At 42.6% G+C, this 23777-nt stretch overlaps 1 protein-coding gene across 2 annotated transcripts; it reads left to right on the forward strand.

Annotated features, from left to right (window-relative positions):
* The first annotated feature begins 945 nt into the window (after positions 1–945).
* Positions 946–23297, forward strand: upf2 (UPF2 regulator of nonsense mediated mRNA decay). Of its 2 annotated transcripts, none has more exons than XM_041964018.1 (21): positions 946–1016; positions 2039–2407; positions 3252–4031; positions 4120–4280; positions 4451–4642; positions 4730–4879; positions 5427–5530; positions 5729–5814; positions 6456–6564; positions 6813–6926; positions 7525–7641; positions 7973–8362; positions 9579–9854; positions 10768–10951; positions 13333–13487; positions 13821–13925; positions 14236–14334; positions 15271–15444; positions 17672–17813; positions 19098–19218; positions 21448–23297. In XM_041964018.1, the coding sequence occupies exons 1-21, from the start codon at positions 985–987 to the stop codon at positions 21455–21457; spliced, it is 3870 nt and encodes a 1289-aa protein (XP_041819952.1). In that variant the 5' UTR covers positions 946–984; the 3' UTR covers positions 21458–23297. The 2 variants fall into 2 exon arrangements, with proteins under 2 accessions (XP_041819952.1, XP_041819953.1); XM_041964019.1 differs by having other exon boundaries at positions 21451–23297.
* Positions 23298–23777: the final 480 nt, after the last annotated feature.

Consider the following 23777-nt stretch of genomic DNA (forward strand, 5'->3'; position numbering starts at 1 on the left):
TACCCAGAGATGGATTTTTGACTCAGATCAGACCATCAAAATCTGCATGGAGATACACCATCACCCACCAGGAGCTAAAATACATCATACTGAGAGAGTAACTTTTGTTCTGGGCCTCTTTAACACTCAAACGTCTCAGGTATTTGGAAATATTTCATTTCTGAAAGACCTTTATCAGGAAGTCATAGCAACCTAAAAGCTAAAGTGACGAGATCAGTTTTTAGCTTTCCTTTGAAAATATTCAGCGACCTCCAACAAACCAGCAGCAGATGATCTCAGTGTTGTTGAAGGTGAATAATGAACAGGGAGTTCAACATAGCTTGGTCCTAGTCCATTAAGGGCTTTGTATAGAAGGAGGAGGACCTTAAAATTAATTCAATTTATCAATTCAACTTATTTATTGCTAACAGACAGTGATGGAGTCTATTGCTGCAACATCATTTGGCTTGGATTCACAGTGCATTGTGCTGCTAATGATATCTCCAAATGGCAGCATGTATAATGAGAACAGTAATGGACCAAGGCAGCTCCCTGCAACCCCAAAACAACCAGTTTAACCCACAGTCAGAAAGACCTACCAAAACAAAGATTATCAGGATGTCACGGTCAAAGGTATCAAACGCTGCACTCAGGTCAGGAAAAAATATTTTGCGTTGTTAAGAACTTGTTGGCGGCCCCAAGTGGCCAAAATAAATCAATGACTAAAAAAACCCTCAACTGTCACCGACCGACCGTCGCAGACAACAAATTTGTAGTTGCCATTAGCATTGCCTGTCATTGTAAAACAATTTTAATGTACCAAAACATAACACTAAGCACGGTGTAAATAATATTGCGATAATATTTAACATGATAGTACAAATACGCCAATCTATGTCAGAGAAATATAACTTACTACAATTTAATAAAGATATTTTCATTAAGGCATATTTTGTGCGACCAATATCGGAGGGTCCTTTTGCGGTTCACACGGAACCAGCGCTAATGACCGATGTTTGTTTTGCTACAATTTGCAGGTAAACCTTTTCATTTTCCAACAATATTTACCCGAAAATGCGAAACGTTAAGTAAGCATTTATGAAATATAGTATTGTAAGTTTGCACTATGACCACTTAATACGCACTAACTATCAGTTAAACGCTGTATAACATTTGTTTACATTTGTTTCAGTGCGTCCAGTCAAGTGGCCTAGCTAACCGCGTTAGCTAAGATAATGATAACTGTGTTTTTCGTATGAATTTGTCTACTCTTTGAAAATGCTATAAAAACTTTACAATGCAATGGAACTGATCTTCGGTGCTAACATTAAGCGAATTGTTTAGTCGTATGTATAGTATAAAGAGAGATAATGCTAACGTTACAATGCTAATCAAGGCAGTGCAGCTTGGCTAGGTGGCTAACGAACGGTGAAGCTGATGCGTGGGTGTGTGCCAGACAAATGTTAGCGGTGGAATTATGGTGAGAGAATTTGACTGTAGTTTACTTTCCCGTGATTTTTTTGGTTTTCTTGAAACATACAATAAATATCTGACGTAATTGACTCGTTGATAAATGGAGCCTCTCCCTTTATTATCCCGATAATAATAATAATAGTATTACTAATAATAATAAAGATACCGTTTATTTATATAGTAACAAAACTGGAGTCAAAGGTACTTGACAAGTAAATGAAAAACGAAATAATGGGTATACAAAATAATAATACAAATAGCCCCAGTTTGTGTATCTCATTGTCATAACATTGGAGACATTAGTACCATCTATGTGTTATTTTTTTAGAAATTATGAAATATGCTCAAGTAATACTGAAAAGTAAACATATTGGAAAAAAATAACAGTATACACCAATATGACTAATTTTTAAATTTTGGTTCACTTTCTACATATTCAACAAGGAAATTGATAGAGACATGTCTGGCCACCAGCATTATTTGGATTAGGAAAATTGGAAAAAATGGTAAAAGTATTTTTTAATGTGCAACAGACAGAACAACAGTAAGTGTTGTTTAGCAACCTTTTCTTGCTGTCTTTCCTCAGTATGCCTGCTGAACGCAAGCGCTCAGTAAACATGGATGAAAAAGACGTTTGCTCCTTCAGCAACAAGGAAAAAGAGAAGGACAGAGATGCAGAGAGAAGACCAGCATCTGCTCGAGACAAAACTAAAGATGAGGCCAAAATGAGTGGCAAAAAAGAAAGTGGCAAAGAGGAGAAGAGAAAACGCATAGAGGAGGAAAAGAAGAAGAAAGAGGAAAAGGAACGTAGAAAGAAGGAGGAGGAAAAACAGAAAGCAGAGGAGGAACAGAAGAAGAAAGAAGAGGAGGAGAAGAGACAGCAGGAGGAGCAGGAGAAGAAGCTGCAAGAGGAGGAGGCCAAAAGACAACGTGAAGAGGAGGCAGCTCTCCTGAAGTATGTGATGGTGAACTTTGTTATTGTCGTCTTTTATTACCAATATGCCTCAAAGCCTGATTAATGTAGTTTACATCAAAAGTCGCACTCTTTGTTCTCAGTCAGAATGATCAGACATGATATCTGTGGATTAACGCCCATAACTCTGCTTAGATATCACAGAAAAAAAGCTTACAGATTCAAATTTTCCTGTTAGTCACTAAATGTTGATTTGAGTTTTCTTCAATATCCAAGTTATCCAAACACAGTTGTTTCCATGGCAACTGTGCAAACACGAACTGCTTAATCAGTGTGACATCTCATGGTGCAAATTTGCCAAACTGGAAATAAAGGCTAAAGGTTTGTTACCAAGGGTTCAGATTTGCAATCAGCATGGTTCTTGTATCCCTGAAACACTGACACTCACCTCTGTGCATTCATACACAGATATTATGATGAATGAATGCAAAAAAACAACTTCAATTCAATTTCAAAACTTTTTTTTTGTCACAAATCTTTCCTAGGAAATGTTTACTACAACTCGCATGCATATTGATAGCATTTCTGAGTAACCCAACTCATTCTGAAAATACCCATATGTGGCATGCATAGTGGCTTGCTGAGAAAAAAGCCTGGTCAAAGTTAATGGTATGTAAGTGTATGCTTTGTGCATACGTTTGCCTTGTTAGAAAAGGCTCTTAAAGTAAGTGATGCATTTACTGTTACAGTATGTCAGCTTTATGTTTCCTGCATCCAGACAGGCTGTGTGCCAATTACATGACAAGAAAGCAGAATCCAGTGCAAGTACCCTCTTACTGTTGTCTTGTTTTCATCAAAAATTCTCCATTTTATCTCATTTCTGCAGGGAGAAGGAAGAGGGCCATCAGCTGCACCAGGAAGCCTGGGAGCGCCATCAGTGCAGGAAAGAACTCCGCAGTAAGAACCAGAACGCCCAAGAGGGTCGGCCCGAAGAGGCTTTCTTCAGCCGTCTGGACTCCAGCCTTAAAAAGAACACTGCCTTTGTCAAGAAGCTGCGTACACTTACTGAACAGCAGCGCGACTCACTCTCCAATGACTTTGCCTCCCTGAACCTCAGCAAGTATATCGGTGAAGCCGTGAGCTCTGTCGTGGAGGCCAAGCTGAAGATCTCTGATGTAGGCTGTGCTGTCCATCTGTGCTCCCTCTTCCACCAGCGGTACGCTGAGTTTGCTCCGTTACTGTTACAAGCGTGGAAGAAGCACTTTGAAGCGAGGAAGGAGGACAAGGCGCCCAACGTTAGCAAGCTGCGCACAGACCTGCGTTTTATTGCTGAGCTTACCATTGTTGGCCTCTTCACAGACAAAGAGGGCCTTTCACTTATTTACGAGCAGCTAAAGAATATTATTGGGACCGACCGCGAGACGCACACTCATGTGTCAGTGGTAATCAGCTTCTGCAAGCACTGTGGGGATGACATTGCCGGTCTGGTGCCGCGCAAGGTGAAACTGGCTGCTGAGAAATTCAGCTTGACCTTCCCTCCGAGCGAGATAATCAGCACAGAGAAACAGCAGCCCTTCCAGAACCTGCTCCGGGAGTACTTCACATCACTCACAAAACACCTGAAGAAGGACCACCGGGAGCTGCAGAACACTGAGAGGCAGAACAGGTGAGTACAGGACCACCGTTAACCAAAGTAAGTTCTCCTGAATAACTTTTTGTTGTTCACTACAGTAAGACCTCATCCTCCTCTTCAGGCGTATCCTACATTCCAAAGGGGAGCTGAGTGAAGACAGACACAAGCAGTATGAAGAGTTTGCCACTTCCTACCAGAAGCTGCTGGCCAACACTCAGTCTCTAGCTGATCTGCTTGATGAAAACATGCCAGAGCTGCCTCAGGACAAGACTGTGCAGGAGGGTGTGTGACCTTTCATTTCTTTAATTATAGTATAGTGAAATTAAAAGTGTAAAAGATTTTTGTTTTTGTTTGTGTCAAATAGTTTCTCCTGTGTGTCGACCATGTATGTGTGTCATTGTTTTACTTTGTTTTTGTTTTTATATAATGTTGTCTTCTACCTGCTCTCTCAGAACACGGCCCCGGCATTGATATTTTCACTCCTGGTAAGCCCGGAGAGTATGACCTGGAGGGGGGGATCTGGGAGGATGAAGACGCTCGTAACTTCTATGAGAACTTGGTGGACCTGAAGGCCTTCGTCCCTGCCATCCTCTTCAAGGACAATGAGAAGAGCGGCCAGGGCAAAGACAAGGATGATGCCAGAGGTACATTTAATATATCGGCAGACAGATGAAGAAAGAGATTCACACTGATCCTTATTCTGACTGTGCTGCTGCTGCTGTCTGGTTCAGATGGCAGAGAGGGGAAGGACGTGGCCAGCACCACAGAGGAACTGGAGCTGGAGCTGGAGGCTCTGGACATCACAGATGAACCTCTTGAACTGGAGGGACCAGACGAGGCAGAAAATGAGGAACTGGCCAAAAAACTGCTGGATGAACAAGGTAAACACATGCACCTTTCAGAAACACATCTCTGTACTTCACTGCGATGGTAATTGTACATGTCTTGTGAACACACAAGACTTCATAATCCTCAGAGTGCGATCTGACAATTAAAACATTTCTTTGTCCATCATGACATCAACCTGTGTGTCCCTCAATCTAAAATAATCTTAGAAATGCCATCTAAAGAACCCGATGTGACTTTCTCTCCTGTCCTTTAAATCATTATATACTATAAATAGGGTAATAATACAATACTGTGAAATATATGCTAAAAATGTAAAAGAATACAAAGATATCCATATGATTTGATATAAAAGTACAATAATATTACCTCCATACTGATAATAAAAACAGTATATATAATGGACGACATGGTGCATATGTGCAAAGTGATGGGCTGGAATGCTTTCTAGAGGAAAACAGGATGCTCAGTTCCCACATCATGCATTGAGCTTTTGTGTTCTTTATTTCTAAACTCTTCATTCTGGTCTGGTTGGTTTTGTTTTAAGTGGATATTTATAATCCTTTATTTTTGTATTTATAGAACAAGAGGATGAAGAGGCCAACACAGGATCCCACTTGAAGCTAATCGTGGACGCCTTCATCCAGCAGCTCCCCAACTGTGTCAACAGAGACCTCATAGACAAGGTGATGAAAAACAAACAGGCATGAGTGCGTTCTACGTGGCGTCCATATTGTGAACAACGTGATATTATGGAAGTATTTTACACACATTTCCACCTGACCTCTGCTAGATGATTAACTCTTAAATGAGTAATGGCAGGGTGCTGATAGGTAAAGGACTTTGTATCATTAAAATTATAAGCCCTGTGTTCACTCCTGCAGGCTGCCATGGACTTCTGCATGAACATGAACACCAAATCTAACAGGAGGAAGCTTGTCCGAGCCCTCTTCACTGTCCCCAGGCAGAGGTAAAGCTGTGCAAACTAAATTCAGTTTTTGACAATGGGTATGGAGATAACTTTGGTCTTTGCTTTAAACAGCTCGTTATTCTTGCAGCTGCACTAATCAATATTTTGATACTAGTGTCTGATGTTACAGCTTCTTACACCGGCTGCGTAACTTCGCCTGTGTAACATATTTTTAGTAATTTACTAAAACACCTAAACCCTGTAGTTTTTAGTGTATTTGTTGGCACTGTTTTCAGTGGTGGATTAATCCACATTTGGTGCTGTAGAGAACTTTTGTGGAAGCAGGATGGTGTGTGTGGAATTGGGTCAAAATAAACCACAGTGTATGTCCTAATGGTAATGAAGGAACATGTCAGCCATAGCAACAGTGTGGCTCATTGATGGTTTTTTTTTTAATAGTTTTTGGACAAGAATGGAGCTCTATGGCACAGAGGAAGAAGACATATCAGGCTGTGATTCACACAGTACTTGTTAGTTAATATATTCATCATTCGTTTAGGTCTTGTCATGAGATTTGTTGATAAGAAAAATATAGAACATCAACAGCCTTATCCTCTACTGTCACACACCACCAGGGGGTGCTGTCAGCATAATTAATGGTTTGAAGATCAGAGGAGCATTGACTCTTTCTTCTCCTGCAGGTTGGATCTTCTGCCCTTCTACTCTCGCCTGGTGGCGACTCTTCATCCCTGCATGTCAGACGTGGCTGAGGACCTCTGCTCCATGCTAAAGGGAGACTTCAGGTTCCATGTAGGTCATCTATTGTAGCTTTTGTTCAATAATATACAGACTCAAAAGATCCTGAAGATCAAACACATCAGTTGGTATGAACAGGTGTGGTAACAGTGAGACTGTGCTGTTTCTTGTTCTTTATTTTTAGTCATTTCTTTTTTAATCAAACTGTGTCCCATTCTTTGTACTCACATACCTTCTGTGAAAAAATTTGAATTCCGACATTCTTTTGTTGTGTAATTTTGTTGTACTGATGTGTGCTGTAGATTCGGAAGAAGGACCAGATCAACATCGAGACAAAAAATAAAACTGTGAGATTCATCGGGGAGCTGGCCAAGTTCAAGATGTTCTCAAAAACGGACACGCTTCATTGTCTCAAGGTGAGTGAAAAAGGCTTTACTATCCCTGAGCTGCTCGATGTCAGTGTTTTAACAGGAAAAGTCTGTTTGTGTTTGGTTTTTACTGAAGCCCTGCAACTTTGAATTGACTCCAGACTTCACGATAACTTTCCATTGTAATAGCTGTAAAGCAGAACTTTGGGATAGATAATCATTCCAGCATCTTTTTAGGAGATTAACTGTAATGAAAATACAGATAAAACAATAAAACGAATGTTAATAAGGACAACATGCAGAGAAGGCGGAGGTGCTTTTTAAGCCCTGACTAATGTCTGCAGTGTTCTGCTCAGGCTGCACATAGCCCCTGTCACCTCCACCAATGAGGTAGGGCAACCAGTATTATTGATATTTTAATTTCAGCCTTGTGAGATTTATGATATAATAAAGAGAATCGTTAGATCAAAAAGACGGCTTTCATGTGAGTCACAGGTCAAAAAGGTGCTTTTTGCCTTAAGCAGAGTACAACAATCATGTCTCACTGTCTTTGAGAAAGACAGTAGATGTGGATGTTTGAGTGATTGTTATCTCTATCATTTAGCATATATCCAAGTATTAAATGTGTGTGTGTGTCGTCCAACAGATGCTGCTGTCTGATTTCACCCATCATCATATCGAGATGGCCTGCACACTGCTGGAGACCTGCGGCCGCTTCCTCTTCAGGTCCCCCGACTCTCACCTGCGTACCAGCGTCTTGCTGGTTAGTGCACATCATCATGACTGCAGGTCGATGAGGTTAAAGCAGCGAGACAGTAATACAATACAGGAAAGACCAATAGAGCTAGCAGGGAAAACACTGGAACATAATGGAGAGGAAATACACGTTTAGCAGATTATGAATGACAACTGATCAGACCAAGCTGGAACAAGTCTGTTTGAGTACCTGTGATTTTGTCATCCAATTGATACTAAACTCGGCTCCCAAATATCGATATCAGCTGTATTGACAATACTTAATACTGACACTGTAGTTGTAGTCGTAGTGCCAATGTAAACAGCTGATATTTTATCATATCCTCTCTGCGTTCCAGGAGCAAATGATGCGTAAAAAGCAGGCACAGCATCTCGATGCCCGCTACGTCACGATGGTGGAGAATGCCTACTACTACTGCAACCCTCCACCCGTGGAGAAGACCGTGAAGAAGAAGCGGCCACCGCTGCAGGAGTACATCCGCAAGTTGCTCTACAAGGACCTGTCCAAGGTCACCACCGAAAAGGTGCTGAGGCAGACGCGCAAGCTGCCCTGGCAGGACCCCGAGGTCAAGAGCTACCTGATCTGCTGCATGGTCAACATCTGGAACGTCAAATACAACAGCATCCACTGCGTGGCCAGCCTGCTGGCCGGCCTGGTGATCTACCAGGAGGACGTGGGCATTCATGTGGTGGACGGAGTATTAGAAGACATCCGGCTGGGCATGGAGGTAAAGAGAGAAACATGTGTGGCTGAGAATATGAACTGATGTTGTAGTACTTGTGTATCAGTCACTGACTGAGAGGACAGCGAGAGGACAGGAAGACAAACTGAACCAGTTGCTAATCTTTTCTATCTCGGTTGACTGTCGGACGTGTGAAGAGCACAACACTTCAAACTGTTTCAGGTGGTTGAATCTACAGCTCGTGCTCTGACAGTCGCAGCATGTAAAAATGTTGAGCAGCACACGTTAGAAACCACGTGTAACGTGTGTTTCAGGTCAACCCCCTAACTGATCCCAGAGTCAGTCCAATCAGCCAGGGTTCAGGGTGCTTTCCTGATATTTTTGGACACTGGAAACAGCGGGAAGAGAATTCAGATAGAGTCAAATTTTATTTCAAATTAGATTTTAAAACACCTGAATATGCAGATTTCTGCCTTCTTGGATGACTGTAGACCTCAGTGTTTGGAGTATACAGGCAGATGCAAAAATAAATGATTGTAAAGGCAAAAAAAACTAATGATGCTCACTGAAAACAGTGGAAATAGCATGATCACCTAATTCTGATCAAGAGCTTTGCTCATTGTGAGCTTGTTTGTCTTCTGTTTACAGAATCTGGTCTGCCTGTAAAGGTCATGAAGTGAACATGCTGAACGTTTTTTAATAATAACTACATCCTGCTGTATGTTCTGTGTCTCCAGTGACTCCAGATTTGGGCTGCAGCGATTAAATCTGTGATTATTTTCTCGGACAAACGGTCAATAGTTTGGTCTCCAAAATGTCAGAGAACAGCTGAAGAATATCCATCACTGTTTCCTAAAGAAATGTCTGAAAAAGTCCTGCATGCTGTTGATCACTATTTCTCACTTAATTTACAAAGTTTTCAGTCCTCAGACCTTCACCAAGTTAACACCAAACTAAGTTTACAAATGAGAAGCTGGAGGTTTGACATTTCATCTTCCGACTTAAACGATTAATTAATTATCAAAACAGTTGCTGATTAAATTTCTGTCAGTATAGAGTTGAAACAATTGATTAATCAAGAAGAAGAAGAAAAATGTCTGTTTTCCTTTCTAAGTATTTCTAAGCTACAGTGCTCGCCACTTTGCAAAGATTAAACTACCCAACAGTATATTAAGTAGTTAAAGTTAGCTACTACTGTGCCTTTTCGACTTTTACCCAAGTACAGGATCTGAATACTTCTTCCACCGCTCTACACTCTCAGGTCAACCAGCCCAAGTTCAACCAGCGGCGGATCAGCAGCGCCAAGTTCCTGGGCGAGCTCTACAACTACCGCATGGTGGAGTCGGCCGTCATCTTCCGCACCCTCTTCTCCTTCATCTATTTCGGGATCAATCAGGACGGCAGCCCCAGCTCGCTGGACCCTCCAGAGCACCTGTTCCGCATCCGCCTGGTGTGCACCCTGCTGGATACCTGCGGCCAGTACTTTGAGCGGGGCTCCAGCAAGAGGAAGCTGGACTGCTTCCTCATCTACTTCCAGGTATGTCTGCTCCTCGTGCGCCTCTTGTCTTTAGTTTTGGATTCTCAGTATCTCTCTCATCCTAACTTTTGATCCAGTTCTTTTTTTAAAGCTTCAGGTCTGAGAGTCTGAAGCTGTGTCTGAAGTCACTCACTCAGTACTCCCTAAATAAAAGACTTACTCTGTTGTGAGCGGTAAATCATCGCCATCACCCACACGAGTGTACAAACCACAGACAATACTTTTTTTACTCCATTTTGGGAATTTTTTGAAGACACCATATATCCTATATCTAGAGCCGTGGTTTCAAATAGGTGGGGGTCCATTTTGAGTAGGTTGTGAGCATGTTGGGCAACTTAATCCACGAAAAAAAATCCCCTTTACTCTGAAAATTATTGAATTTCCTGAACAGCATTTTTATTTTGATGTACATTTCCTGCTTCCTGGTGAGCGGACGCACTGTAAGATACAACTCTGTCAATGCTGGTGTCACACCATATATTATTTAGATTATATATTATGAATATTAATGCTATTCAGTCTTTGAAATAGGCGAAAAAAGTACCTGACAGTATTCAGATGCTGCATGTTTTTCTTCAGACCAGATCATCTAGTCTGATAATCTTCAGCGAGACTCTTCTGAACTTGGCAAAACCGCTTTTGACTTTAGAAGACTTCATTTGGAGGCTCTGCCTTCATATCTGGCATTCAAACACTGCATACAAAATGTGTTTAATGAGAAATGTTTTATAGAATCACTGTCCTTTGTGCTGTTTTGTGCATATATGTGAATGTTGAGATGTAGCTGCATGAGTAATCTGCCCTCTGCATCCAGTTTAGTCAGGTATCTCTGGCAAAGTTAATACTGTATCTTAGGAGACTTCCTGGTCAGATAAAGGCTCAGGGATTAAAATGACGTTGTGTGTGTCTGCAGCGGTACATCTGGTGGAAAAAGAGCATTGATGTTTGGACCAAGGACCACCCGTTCCCCATCGACATCGATTACATGATCAGCGACACCCTGGAACTGCTCAGGCCCAAGCTGAGGCTCTGCTGCTCCCTGGAGGAGGCCACGAAGCAGGTCACCGACCTGGAGAGGGAGGTGCTTGTCAAACTAGGTATGCGTGATACAATGTGCACATATCTAAAGATGAATCCGAGAGGCTGTAATCTATATCCAGCGTGTAATTAGTGCCAGTGTGCGAAGGATGTCTGCGTGGCAGGCAGTCTCGCCGGTTGAGCCGCTCTCTGTTGTCCCGGCTGAGCAGCATTCCCCGGTGTGTAGGAGGATGATTGTGCACCATCACTCTTCACTCGTGTTATCTGCCAGACGTGTTTAGGTCATTGAAACACGCACATACCGAACACATGCAGTCACTTAAAGGGCCTGGAGCTTTTAGGAATGATAGTTAGGAATAAAAAATGAATGATGTTTCTCTCAGGTGGCTCACCCAAATCGATTTGTCCCCACCAGAAATGTTATTTATAGTTGCTGTGTTGTTCTTTTCCTTTCAAAAATCTAAGTTACAAACATGTGACCGTTTCACTGATGCAATTAGTCGACTGACAGAAATCTTCAGCCGTTCAGATCATGCATTTTCCATGCAAAGAGGACTGAACATTCTCTGATTCCAGCTTCTCAAATGTGAGGATTTGCAGATTTTCTTTATTTTATAAAATTGTAAACTGAACATCTTTGATTGTTGGGATGAAATAAGCAATGTGCACGTGTCACCCTGCGATGGCCTTAAGCCCATTGATTCCTGCTGGAGATGTAAATCTTTCTAAAAAGACAAAAAACAGGCCACTGCCTGTTTCATAACATCCAGCTGTGTGCAGACATTGAATGACAAGTGATGAAGACGAGTTATGAAGAGTTTCATAACTTGTTTTTTATGTCAATCCGAGTAAGTTTACTGTTATCACGTTCACATAAAAGCGGCACTTTTTCAGACTTCAGACATGCAAACTCTTCATCAGTATCTCAGTGTGTGCAGGAGGAATGATTTCAGCAACCAATAATTCTTTCAGTGTACTTCTGGGCCTGTGAGTTTCGTATCTAAAACTTGAATGAAGAATGTGAACCTATCTGACGGCTTTGCTGTGTTCCAACCTGTAATGAATACTTAGATCTGAGCTCTGCTGCAAAGTGTGATGTGAATCATCAAGAATGCAAACAAAAGAGACAGAAGAAAATGATGCGTGAGGGTAGAGGAATAAGGAAATACAGCAGGTGTATCTCACTCTGCAGCCCGCACAGTGGCTTTGTTGAGCAGTTTCAAGGTGTTGACTTGGAATGTGGAAAGAAAAATGTAAAGACCAGCCCCACCCTCTGAGAGAGTAGCACTGTGTGACTGACTGGAGGCTGTGACAGTGTTTGTGAGTGGTGGAAGAGCTACTTTGATCCGTTACTGAGGTAAAATTACAACTGTAACAATGTAAAAGTGCTTAATTACAAGTAAAAGTCCCGCATTCAAAAGTTTTATCAAAGGAAAAGCAAAAAATGGCCCCGTGACTGATGCATGATTATAAATGACATTATTAGGTTGTTAATGCTGATGCATCAACGTTTAAGCAGCATTTTATTGTTTACTGCTAGTTTGAGCCACTTTTTATACAGTTTGGAAGTTGAGCCCGAGCCTGGGCCCTCCAGAATGTCACAAAATAAGTCTGAGGGGTCGTGAGATGATTAACAGGAGGGAAAAGAAGAAGAAAGAAAGCCCTGATAACAATATTCATTCAACTTTCGGATTTTTTGTCTTTGTGAAATATTATGTAACGTCTGTGCATCAAACAGTTGTGTGAATGAGAGCGTGTGAGAAGTTTAGAGGGGAAATATCAACACAGGCGCATCTGAAACATGACAAGGAGCCTCAACTAGACACTGATTCATTGTAAGGGGTCTGCCTGCCCGTCTATCTGCCCGTCTATCTGCCTGCCTGTCTGTCTGTCGGTCTGTGAGAACTTTGATGCTTGTGGTTGTATGTGTGCGTGCGGTTGTGTATGTATGTGTATGTGTGGTTATGTAGCAGAGAAAGTGATTGATGAGGTCGATGGAGGCCCTCTAAGCTAAACACTGGTGCCATTGTTTTACCTTTCATACTTTAACCGGGATCAGGCATTCCTCAGTCCCCAAGTCACACAGAACCTGATCTTCAGCTTCAGTCCTCCCGCCTGACTTCGTGTCTTTGCTGTCACTGTATAATTAGCTGTATTATCTGTAATTGGTTGTACTCATCATCCAGGTCGGCTGGTAGCACAGAAGAACACACTAATTGCCTTCTGAATATTAGCTCTATTTATAACTGAAGCCTCTGTTTGAGTAAAGCTGCTCTCCAGTGTCGAGCTTGGTTTGATGGTCCTCGTGATAAAATCTGTCCTAACCGCCTCTGTGTGATGTGATGACAGTTTCTACATCATTTCCCCTGCAGAATATTTGGTGTCCTAGAGTCATTTTTCCTTCCTCATCTCGTGTGTTCACATGCGTGTTTTCACGAAGGCCTGGCCATGGAGAAGGACGGCCGCTCTAGTGCCATGAGTGAGGGGGAGGGTCTCGATGAGGAGGACGACGATGGCGATGACGACGAAGAGGGCGGCGCCGAGACCGAGGAGCAGTCGGGCAATGAGAGTGAAATGAACGAGCAGGAGGAGGATGTGAGTCAGTTTGTCGATGATGACAGCAGAAAGTCCATGTAGATAATCATGTCCATCCATGATGTTCTCATTAGAGTGGAGAGACACCTGAAGCTGTATTTAAACACATTAGGATCACCAAAATCTATGTGCTTTTTCCCTCCTAACTTTAATTAAAAGTTTAAATGAAAGGAAAGAGTTGATTCAATCGATAATCCAACATATTCCTTTAAATTCTTGCTGTTTTATTAAATCCTACAATATTAATCCCAGAATCATATGTTCACATCCATCAGTCTCATTGGCTGAATTCCCTGTCAGTTAACAAGATGTGACTTGTTGTTGTTTTCGCAGGAAGGGTCTGAGAACGAAGAAGAGGAGAGGGAGGAAGATGAGGAAGAGAACACCGACTATCTGACCGACTCCAATAAAGAAAATGAGACCGATGAGGAGAACAATGTAAGACGCTCGTATAAAGAGCTGTGCATGAGAGATATCCAGTGATAAACCAATAAATCTGTCCAAAAATGTCTTTAAATTACTCTGTAATAACTATCATGACTGCAGGATGAGTGATGGTGAACATTCACATTTATAGATCAGAGCTTTGAGCACGCTGTCATTAACTAGTCTCTGCCTGCAAAACTTGGTTGTGGCAGCAAGTGACAGTTTTAAATTTAGCGTGTTTAGAAAACACTGATTTCATAAGAGGAGGTGTCAGTTTAAAGGTTTGTACGTTCTGTCATGTTCATTTGCTGCCCCTGTGTAGGAGGTTACCATCCGTGGCGGCGGACTGAAGCATGTGGCCTGTGCTGAGGATGAGGACTTCATTCAGGCTCTGGATAAGATGATGCTGGAGAACCTGCAGGTAGGAAATTGAGTGCAGTGAGCAGTTTTGCTTGCTTGAATCCTTTCTCTGTTCAGTCTACGCTTGCCATGAAAACATCCCCTTCTGAAGATTTACTTACACTTTCTGTGTAAGTAAATCTGCAGGTCTCATTCTGTTTTGTGCAAAACTATTGTGTATCTGAGGTTAATCGAGTTTTTAGTACAAAACTCCATCTTTGTGTTTCCATGTTGAGCTGCAGTGGAAGGATAGGTACAAAAAGACTTTAACTTTGGAAGAGCTCCACTTGATTTGTCAGACTGCTGAAGCCACATAGTATTTTCTAGCATATTAGCATATAAACCTTTGAGTACATTCTTGCACAAAACAAGGACTGTTGTAGATTTTCTCCCCGATCACTTACATTGAAAACCCTTTTTCAGTGTTGTGTTCACTATTTTAAGAGTCTGTGTTTTAATGTAAGTAGTTGGTCTGCTCTTAAACGAAAATTCTGGCATTTTTCAGCCTTCAATGTTGGATCGTAGTCGGTCAGGGAAAACAAGTCATCACTTTGGAGGCTGTAGTTTGTAGTTTGCTTTTGAATTGCACTGCATTATACTGACCGTTTCTATTATTGAGTCCACCTCATTCATATCACTGAATGTAAGTTACTACAGTAGAATCAACACGTTATTATAACCTTCTTGAAGGGAGGATTTATTGCAGGATTAGCACGAGGTATACCTGATGATAAACTCGCAACTGAGTGTATGAAGGTTCGTTCAAAGTTAGCATCCACTGTTACAGTAGCCGCATTTGTTGGAAATATGCCAGGCTGAACAATACCAGAATTTCCCTTCAAATGTAGTCTTACTGTTTGGTGCAACAGCTTTTTGCTGAAACAACCGTTTCAGACTAAATGTTCTGGTTGACTCTTGCTCTAAACACCTCCCTGACTCGTGTGTGTTGTCCCTGCAGCAGCGTAGCGGCGAGACTGTGAAGGTGCACCAGCTGGACGTGGCCATTCCCCTGCAGCTGAAGAGTCAGCTGAAGAAGGGAGGCTCCGGGCAGCCGTGCCTCAGCGAGGGCGACGCCGACATTTCTGACACCATGCAGTTCGTTATGCTGACACGCAAAGGCAACAAGCAGCAGGTAAAGGCAGCTGTCGTCAGCACCGAAACATGAACGCACTTTTACACACGTAAGCCAATTATTGCAACACAGTTAATCCTCCTTTTGGACGGGTGAAAAGGTCACTGCATGCAGTCCTCTGTTTGAAATAAAGAATTGCACGTCTGAAACAATGATCTCCTGCAGCTATACAGACATTATTATTCTGGTAGAAGTGTCAAATCCTAACGAATTATTGTCATCAAATAGCAGACCATTTATTTAGACAAGTACTTTTAAATGGATCTATAAACCTTTTCAGTAAGGAATTCCTCACATTGCGGCTTCATCCAGCTGTTAAAGTGATTCAGACAGATGCGGCGTTTACATAGACACACATCACACTCGACAGCGCGTTGATTTAAAGAGCACATAAACTATATTTTGCTGTTATCCACAGCGGCAGCTTCCATCCTTGTGTCTCTCCTAATGCACAACTTCTGTTTCGTTTTGGATGTATAAATTGGCTTGATTGCCTCCCCCCAGTAGAAATACAACATATTACAGTAAATAAATGAAGAATAGGTAACACATACACATGTGGTAAACCTAAGATGGGCATGAAATATCAATAATATTCCACATAATTTAAGTAGCACATTGTCATTAAAAAGGAACATTTGCATTTTGTTATGTTTGTTTTTTAAAAAATGAGACCAGACTTCATAGAATATCTCTTGGTATTTGTTCATCCTTGCAATGAAAGAGGCAACGTACAGCCTTCACTTTGACCGCTGACCAAAAGCCAGCCCTTTTCTGACTCGTACATTGATCAGCCATCCGAGGAGGTGTTGTTGGTGACAGACGTCCAGAAATACACACAGGATGTGGTCAGTTTTATAAACAGTGTATAGATGAGTGAAGAGCTGAGAGCAAACAGACATGAGGAGAGCAGCGATGCACTCTCACTGCCGTGGACAGAAACTTCCCAGTGAACGAAATTCCCAGTCTGACCGAGCCCAGGAATAATATTGACTCTGGACTTGTAGCTCAGTGTGTGTGTGTGAGTGTGAGTGTGAGTGTGTGTGTTTGGCCAGGCTGCAGTGGTGGAATGTGTGGTTTGAGGGCAAAGACTGGTTCTTGTACTGTAGGGTGTGTCCAGTTTTTCTGCCAGTTGCTCTGAGGTTTAATGGAGCGTTTCAGTCCACACGGCTTCACTCTGTTTAAAGGACAGCATCCAGACACACACAAGCCATAAAAAAAGAAAAATTCACTTTTCATATGAAAGTCGGAGAGGACACAGAGCATCTTTGTGGGCATGTTGGTGAGGCGTGTGGATGGGAAGTGACATTTCTCTCTCTGTAAACACACACACACACTCCTCACCAGGTTACTGCAGCGGTGAATAAAAGCATCCTGTGTGTGTTGGGTTACTGTCCCTACTTCCTGTATGTGGGATGTACCTTGTCCCCTCACCACACACACAAGCAACATGCTAACTGCTAACTAGCATTGACTTGCTGTCAGAACATTGCATTTGCCAACACATGAAATGCTCTAGTCTTTCTGTCAGAGAGTCAGACGAGAAGGTCATTACCACTCTATGGTAAAAATGAAGCTACAGCCAGCAGCCGGTTAGCTTAGTTTAGCACGACTGGAAACATTTAAACAGCTAGCCTGGCTATGTCTGAAGGTAACAAAATCTCCATACCAGCACCTCCAAAGATCGCTAAAGCTCACTAAAGCTCTAATTCAAGACAAAATGAATAAGCCTAACTGACAAACTATTTGTAGCAACACCTTGAAAGCACTAATTAGCATGGTTTTACACCATGCTAATTAGTGCTAAATGCTAAAACCAGAAATTCACTTTTTTTACAGTTCGGTTTTTGTGCAGATAATGTGATGAGCTTTAGAGGTTATATTACCTGTAAACAGAGCTAGGCTACCTGTTTCCAAACTTTATGCTAAGCTAAGCTAACTGGCTGCAGGCTGTAGCCTCATCTTTAACAGACTGGCAACAGCCAAAAAGTCTAACTAGCGTTTTTCCCAAAATGTCAAACTATTCCTGGAGAGATTATAGTGGTCCCGGAAAAATTTTTTACATTTCCAATTATCTTACATGCAGAAAAATAATCATTATTTGGGCTATTTGAATTTTTTGGCCTCCAGTAGAGAGAGACAGCAAACATGAGAAAGGAGAGAGGGTTATGACATCAGGGTTGCATCATGTGTATTTCATGCTAACGCGTGTGTTTGTGGTCAACAGTATAAGATCCTGAACGTGCCGCTGTCATCCCACCTGGCGGCGAACCACTTCAACCAGCAGCAGGCCGAACAGGAGGAGCGCATGAGGATGAAGAAACTCACGCTGGACATCAACGAGAGACAGGAGCAGGAGGACTACCAGGGTAGGCCACCACGACCCAGTTCAGCTCTGCTGTCTTTAACATGAGAGGCTGAACGTGAAGCTTTAGCATCAACTTTTTCTCACACTTTCAGTACGACAGAGAACGTGTGAAGTGACCACCAGAGCAACTCAAAATTAACTCTTAGCTCTGACATCACCGCATCCACCACAGATATCTTTTTACATGTCACATAGCACTGGCGCTCACAGTCGACTGCACCCTACAGTGGCAGCAAGTGTCTCTTTACAGAAAGTTGGTGACCTAAAAACCCAGAAACGGTGACCTTAATCATGACATCAGGGTGTGTTGTTCCACATTGTTTCGCATCTTTTAAGACTCCTTTGAAGTTCTGCCACCACGACAGTTCATGACGATAAAGCAGCCTTGTTTATTTCCGTGTTGTTGCTGCTGTCACTGCACAGCTCATCACAGGACTTTCTCTTGTTTTGATTACGTTTGTGAGTCAGAGATCATTTCAGCACCTGATTTTGATTCTACAAGCATGGTTCCAAATCAGTTTGGATGCTTTGAAAAACACAACCTGCTGATGCTTTCTCACACAAACTCAACTGAACTCTCCTCAGTAAATCCAGTTATCTTTCCCGCTTGTCTAGCATTAGCATTAGCATTAGCATTGCCACAGCTACCTGCTGTAGAGCAGCCGATAACTCAGAAGCTGATTCTCTCACTTGTTATGAGACTCTTCATTGTTCGAGTTTATCTTGGAAGGCAATAAAACATCGGATTATATAACAAGCATCTAATAGAGGATTTAGACATTATTCCTACTCGACCACATCCACAGTCCTTCATAAATAATCCTTCATTTGTCGTGGCGATTTTGTTGCAGCTTCCTCTGTCATTGCTGGTGAATTTAGTCCATAAATCTGTTTTTTCCTTCCAAAATCAGCTTTTATCAGCTAACATTACTGACAAATAGCTGGACTGAAATATGAAGTACTTGTTATTAACGGTGCAACAGATCAAGCAGCTAAATCAGCCTCTGAACAAGAGATGTTTTGGGTGTCTGAGGAAACTAATGAGGAGCGTCAGTGTGTGATTCGACAGGTGTCTGCACGTCGTCGAATCAGACATTTTTTGTTAAAACAGTCATTAGTTAATTTGTTAATTCGTCTTTCTTTTACATGACTGTTCTTGTTTTTGAAGCAACTTTTTCTTTAGTTTTAGTCACAAAAAAAGTTAAACTGTTTATCATCATAGTTTCTGTTGGCAAAATTAACAGAGCTTTGACTAAACCGCTGCTTTCTTCTGTGCGTGTTGCAGAGATGATGCAGTCCCTCGCCCAGCGCCCGGCTCCGGCCAACACCAACCGGGAGCGTCGGCCTCGCTACCAGCACCCGAAAGGCGCTCCCAACGCCGACCTCATCTTCAAGACCGGAGGAAGGTGAGATGTGAGCTGCGATCACTGAAGCGCCGACACGCGAACAAACCGCAGAATGTGTCGGATCAGGGCTCGTTATCGTAGCGTGTTCTCACTCCCCCCCTCGTTTCAGTCTCTGTAGGCAGCGTGAAAAGGCCGAGAAAGGAAAGGCATTTGAAGCGAGACAGACAAGTGAGGAAAGACAGGAAAGACGAGCAGGAGAGAAGCCAAAGACATGTAACGGAGTAGGCTAGAGCTGCGATTATTCATTATCACAGAGATGAAGCTTCAGATTAGTTTAAAACAGAGAGGGAAGGTTGTGTCGAGGAGTTCCTGTTTATATTTGACCTGATTCTGATTTTCAGGTGCTAAGAGTTTAAGCCAGATAATTTATTTTTCTGTAAAAGCTCTGGGAATATTTGGAAATAAAGATGACGTGAAGTTTATGCTTTAACATCAACAGCACCTTGTGTGTCTTTCTTGCTTCTGTAAAGGGGCACAACAGCACGACATGATAGATTTCTGCAAGCGTGGCATTTAAGCTGGTCTGATATCAGTCTCTGCAGACACTGCTTCGATACAGATGCATTTATTGACAGATTTAAACCAAAGATTCACAGATTCATTCAGCAGCTCGAGGTAGGAATTAAGTATTCTGTCTGTTTTAATATTGAGCTTGGAGCTGAGAGCCACAGACAGGAAGTCAGAACAGACTGTTGGCTTTGTGTTTCGTCATGAGATTTTGTTAGAAAGAAAAATCAGTAAGAAAAATCTAAAATGACACCAACTTAAACACTGCAGCAGCATGTTTGATGATCAGCTAAACTGGCTGCTAAAATATTTTGGTGTCGATACCAAAACAATATCTGATACTCAGTGTAAACAGATGTTTTATACAGAAAAAACTATTACTATAATATATAATGTAATATAATAATTATAATATTTAATACATGACTGTTTGATATTTTCCAAACTTAAACATTTGGTTTCAATCACTTCAGATTTCGTTCCAGTTTTCAGGACGTCACAGTGGGAAATGTGAGGATATGTATACTGTGAATCAATATGAATGAGATGTAACAGTTTATACTAGAGTAGCTCTCCAGTACCTCTGCACGTGTTGTAGGCTTTACTCAAGTCAGTGAAGGGTTAAATGGTGATGTTTTTCAACAGTCGACTTTTCTGATTATTGATCCACTGACAAAAGGCCAAAAATGTCCACTTCTGATTTTGTAGATGCTTTTTTGATCAGTCTTTAACCTCTATTACAAATGCATTGTGTTTCCTGTGACTGCTTCACAATAAAAGCCACCATCTGAGTGCTTTTAATGTGAAGCAGCAGCAGGGATAAATGTTAAGTTAAGTTCCAGGAGTGACTTAATCTCAGCTCTGATACAAAACGTTATGACATAAAAGCAACAGCGAGCAAAGAATTGATCATTTTTGCAATTTGGTGCCGCTTCAGTTTCTTAGTGTAATTCACTGAAACATCGCTGTTGGAGATGAGGACAGCTGGACACGTGCATTTGTTATGATTACATTACTTATGATCAAAAAACAGACAACTTTGTCAACAGCCAAACATCAAGTACAACACAAGACCTAAGTTAGCAAGTGAGCTAATATTCGTGACCAGTCCAACAGGAAAGGAGGCCAGCTCGCCGTCTGTCTTGCAGCCTTTAATTTAAAGCTCTCGCCAACGACTAACAGCCAGTCTGAGATTTCCTGTTCTTCAGTCTCTTAGCTTACATGAACATGCTCTTCGGTCTCTTCTTCCATGATGTCCGTTCCATTGCTCACTCGCCCATCTCAAGTCCGCGTTCTGGCGCCAGCGTTCCCTGCTCGGCCCCTGCCGCCCCGGGCCTGAAAACCTCCTCCTCCAGGGGGTCCAGAGCTCATGGGCTGGCAGTGTAAACACCAACGCTCCCCTGGTACTCCGAGCTCCCAGACGGACAGAGTTAGCCAGCTGCACAGCTAACTGAGCTGAGTAGCAGCAGTTAGCTTTTGCTTTAGCATCAAGTAAAGCTATCCTTTCACCAGGAACAGGCGTCTGGAGGCGGAGTGGCAGGAAAGAGGCTCCTTTCTCCTTATTGCATTGACGCAGGTGTTTTAAGGGTAAAAAGTTGCTTAATGTTGCTTTAGATATTGTCAGATAGATATTAGTTACTGGTCTCAGACTGCAGATTGCAGGACTGAAAAGTGCTGCTGTTGCTCAGCACCTCTACAGTAAATGTCTGCTCTCTCCTCCAGGAGACGCTGATTGGAGTCTGGGCCCAGGCTGAACGAACGAACGAGCGAGCGAGCGAGCAAGAGAGCGAATGAACGAGTGAGAGAGCGAGAAAGAGAAGATCGGAGGGGAAAACCGGTCTAAACAGGGAACGAGTCCTCCAGATGCCCACCGACGCCGGGACAGACCAAACCCCTGACCCGAACACACACTCTTACCCTACCGAGGGGCCCGAAGCCCGAGGAGGAGAGGCAAAACCAGGAGCTGGGGTCAGAGGTCAGGGGTCAGAGAGATGGCTCTCTTTCTTTTTTGTCTGTTGCCTGAGATGACAAAAAAAAACAACTGTCTGGATCAGAGAACTACAAAGACGACTGAACACCCGACCGGCCGACTGATGGCGTGACAGACAGGAAGGCGGGATGAACGCATCACCTCCCACTGAGGAAAAAGAGACTCGAATTTAGGAGTTAAACCTGCGAGTGGACAACATTAACACGAGACTAGCGAGAGATGTGGATATTTTTGTTTTTAGACTCTTATAATAAACCCGGGAACACGTCTGTTCGCTGTAACTTTCTCCTGAAACAGCTCGCTGTCGCCAAGGCAACGCTAAGACGGAGATGAAGGGCAGGACGGCGGCAGGCAGGTTGTAACGCTTCACAAACTGTTCGCGCGGTGATGCAGAAGACGGCGCGATGCTTTGTGCACACAGACGAACTATGTGGCTGAGAAGGACGAAAAGAGTCTGAAAAGGTGGGAAAGTGTCTGAGGGTGGTCCGCAGAGGGCTGTGTCACTGCGGGTCTGCTGGTTCATGGCACTTACTATGTGTTTCACTGTCATCTACCGCCTCTCACCAGCATTTAATTACTTTGTAGTACTCTATTTTACAGGTCTGTAAACTTCCCAAGAAAGAATGACATAATTTGGCGCTAATTAAAGAGGAAATAGACGATGTTAAAAGGAAAATACCGAACATTCAGTACTTGTAGCTTCTCTGTCGTGATCCTTTGCCGCTTTTCCGTTTCATATTATCGTAAGATGAATAAACCAGCAACGTGAAGACCTCATCTTGGGCTCTACGAAGCTGTGAGGAGCATTTTTTTTTTACTCTTTCATTAGGTTTGTTAGACCGAACGATTCAGCCGATAATGAAAATGATCGTTGAGCTGATGCGCAGCTGTTGACTTCCAGAGGAAGTCTCCTTTTCTTTACAGTTACAACCAAATAGCATCATCCCTCCCAGGAGATAAATACATCCAGAAAAGAATAGCACGCTGGTATGTGCCACTGCTGTGATGATATGTCCACTACACGCATGTGGTACCTCTTCAAAAAATGGCGTATTAACGTAATGTGCGTTGGGATGCAGCATCAATAGGTCCAGCAGCAGCTCTGGCTGTCAGATCTCACATGAACTGACATGCGGCCATTCTCTATCTGGCTGAGTCGGATGAGAAGATAAGTGACAGGCTGTGCGTAAACCAGCAGGACGGCGGCTGCATACTGGAAACCAGCAGCGACACACACCTCTGAATCAACACACGCCATCAGACACTTTTCATTCAGACTCCTGGACGATCTGGAGGCGCGACGGCATCATGTGACCCGATCACTGATGGACACCTGAGTGTAAATATTCTTCATCAGATTCTTCATTTTCCTGCTAGATGTTTGTTTTTTCCAGGATCAGGAGACTCTTCAATTTAGTTTTGACGGCTTGCTTTGATTTGGATCAGTGAAGTGTAGCTTTTCTTTTTTCTTTTTTTTTTGGCTAACTGTGCCTGAGAGTCTTCTTTAGTGATGACACTGACTATATTAGATTAATTTTACCTGTTGAGCCTGTACATGGATAAATATACTCTGTATTCTGCTGCATGGGCCTCTCTTTGTCCTTCTCTGTTGTAGTAAAGCATCCAGCGGTGGTTCAGACTTAGTTTGTCTAGATTCAAAACTGTTCTGTTCCTGCAAGCGAAGAGAAAAAAGCAGCTTACGGCTTTGTGTGTCGGCTCATGACGGACAGAAACGATCACAATAAATTTATGAAGATTATTGCCGTTTGTCTTTAAACGAGGCTGTCGTGCATTTGTGGCATGTGCGTGTTTGGAGAGGGTGTGCCCGTTTGTCGAGGTCTAATTACAAGGCAGCAAACAGAAGTATTTCCTCATTTCCTGCCCGGTCTCTCGTCTAAACACTGCATATGTAAAACAGTGCTGACTGTGGCTAGATGAACCTGTCAGAGGCCCCTGTTGACCACCCACCTACCCCTCTCCAGACATGTATTCACCCTGTTACCTTCAACTTTCCCTTGAATTTATTTCATCATCCCAAGTGAGGCACCTTGACAAAGTGATC

The sequence above is a fragment of the Chelmon rostratus genome, chromosome 22 (genome assembly GCF_017976325.1).
Source record: "Chelmon rostratus isolate fCheRos1 chromosome 22, fCheRos1.pri, whole genome shotgun sequence".
NCBI lineage: Eukaryota > Metazoa > Chordata > Actinopteri > Chaetodontiformes > Chaetodontidae > Chelmon > Chelmon rostratus.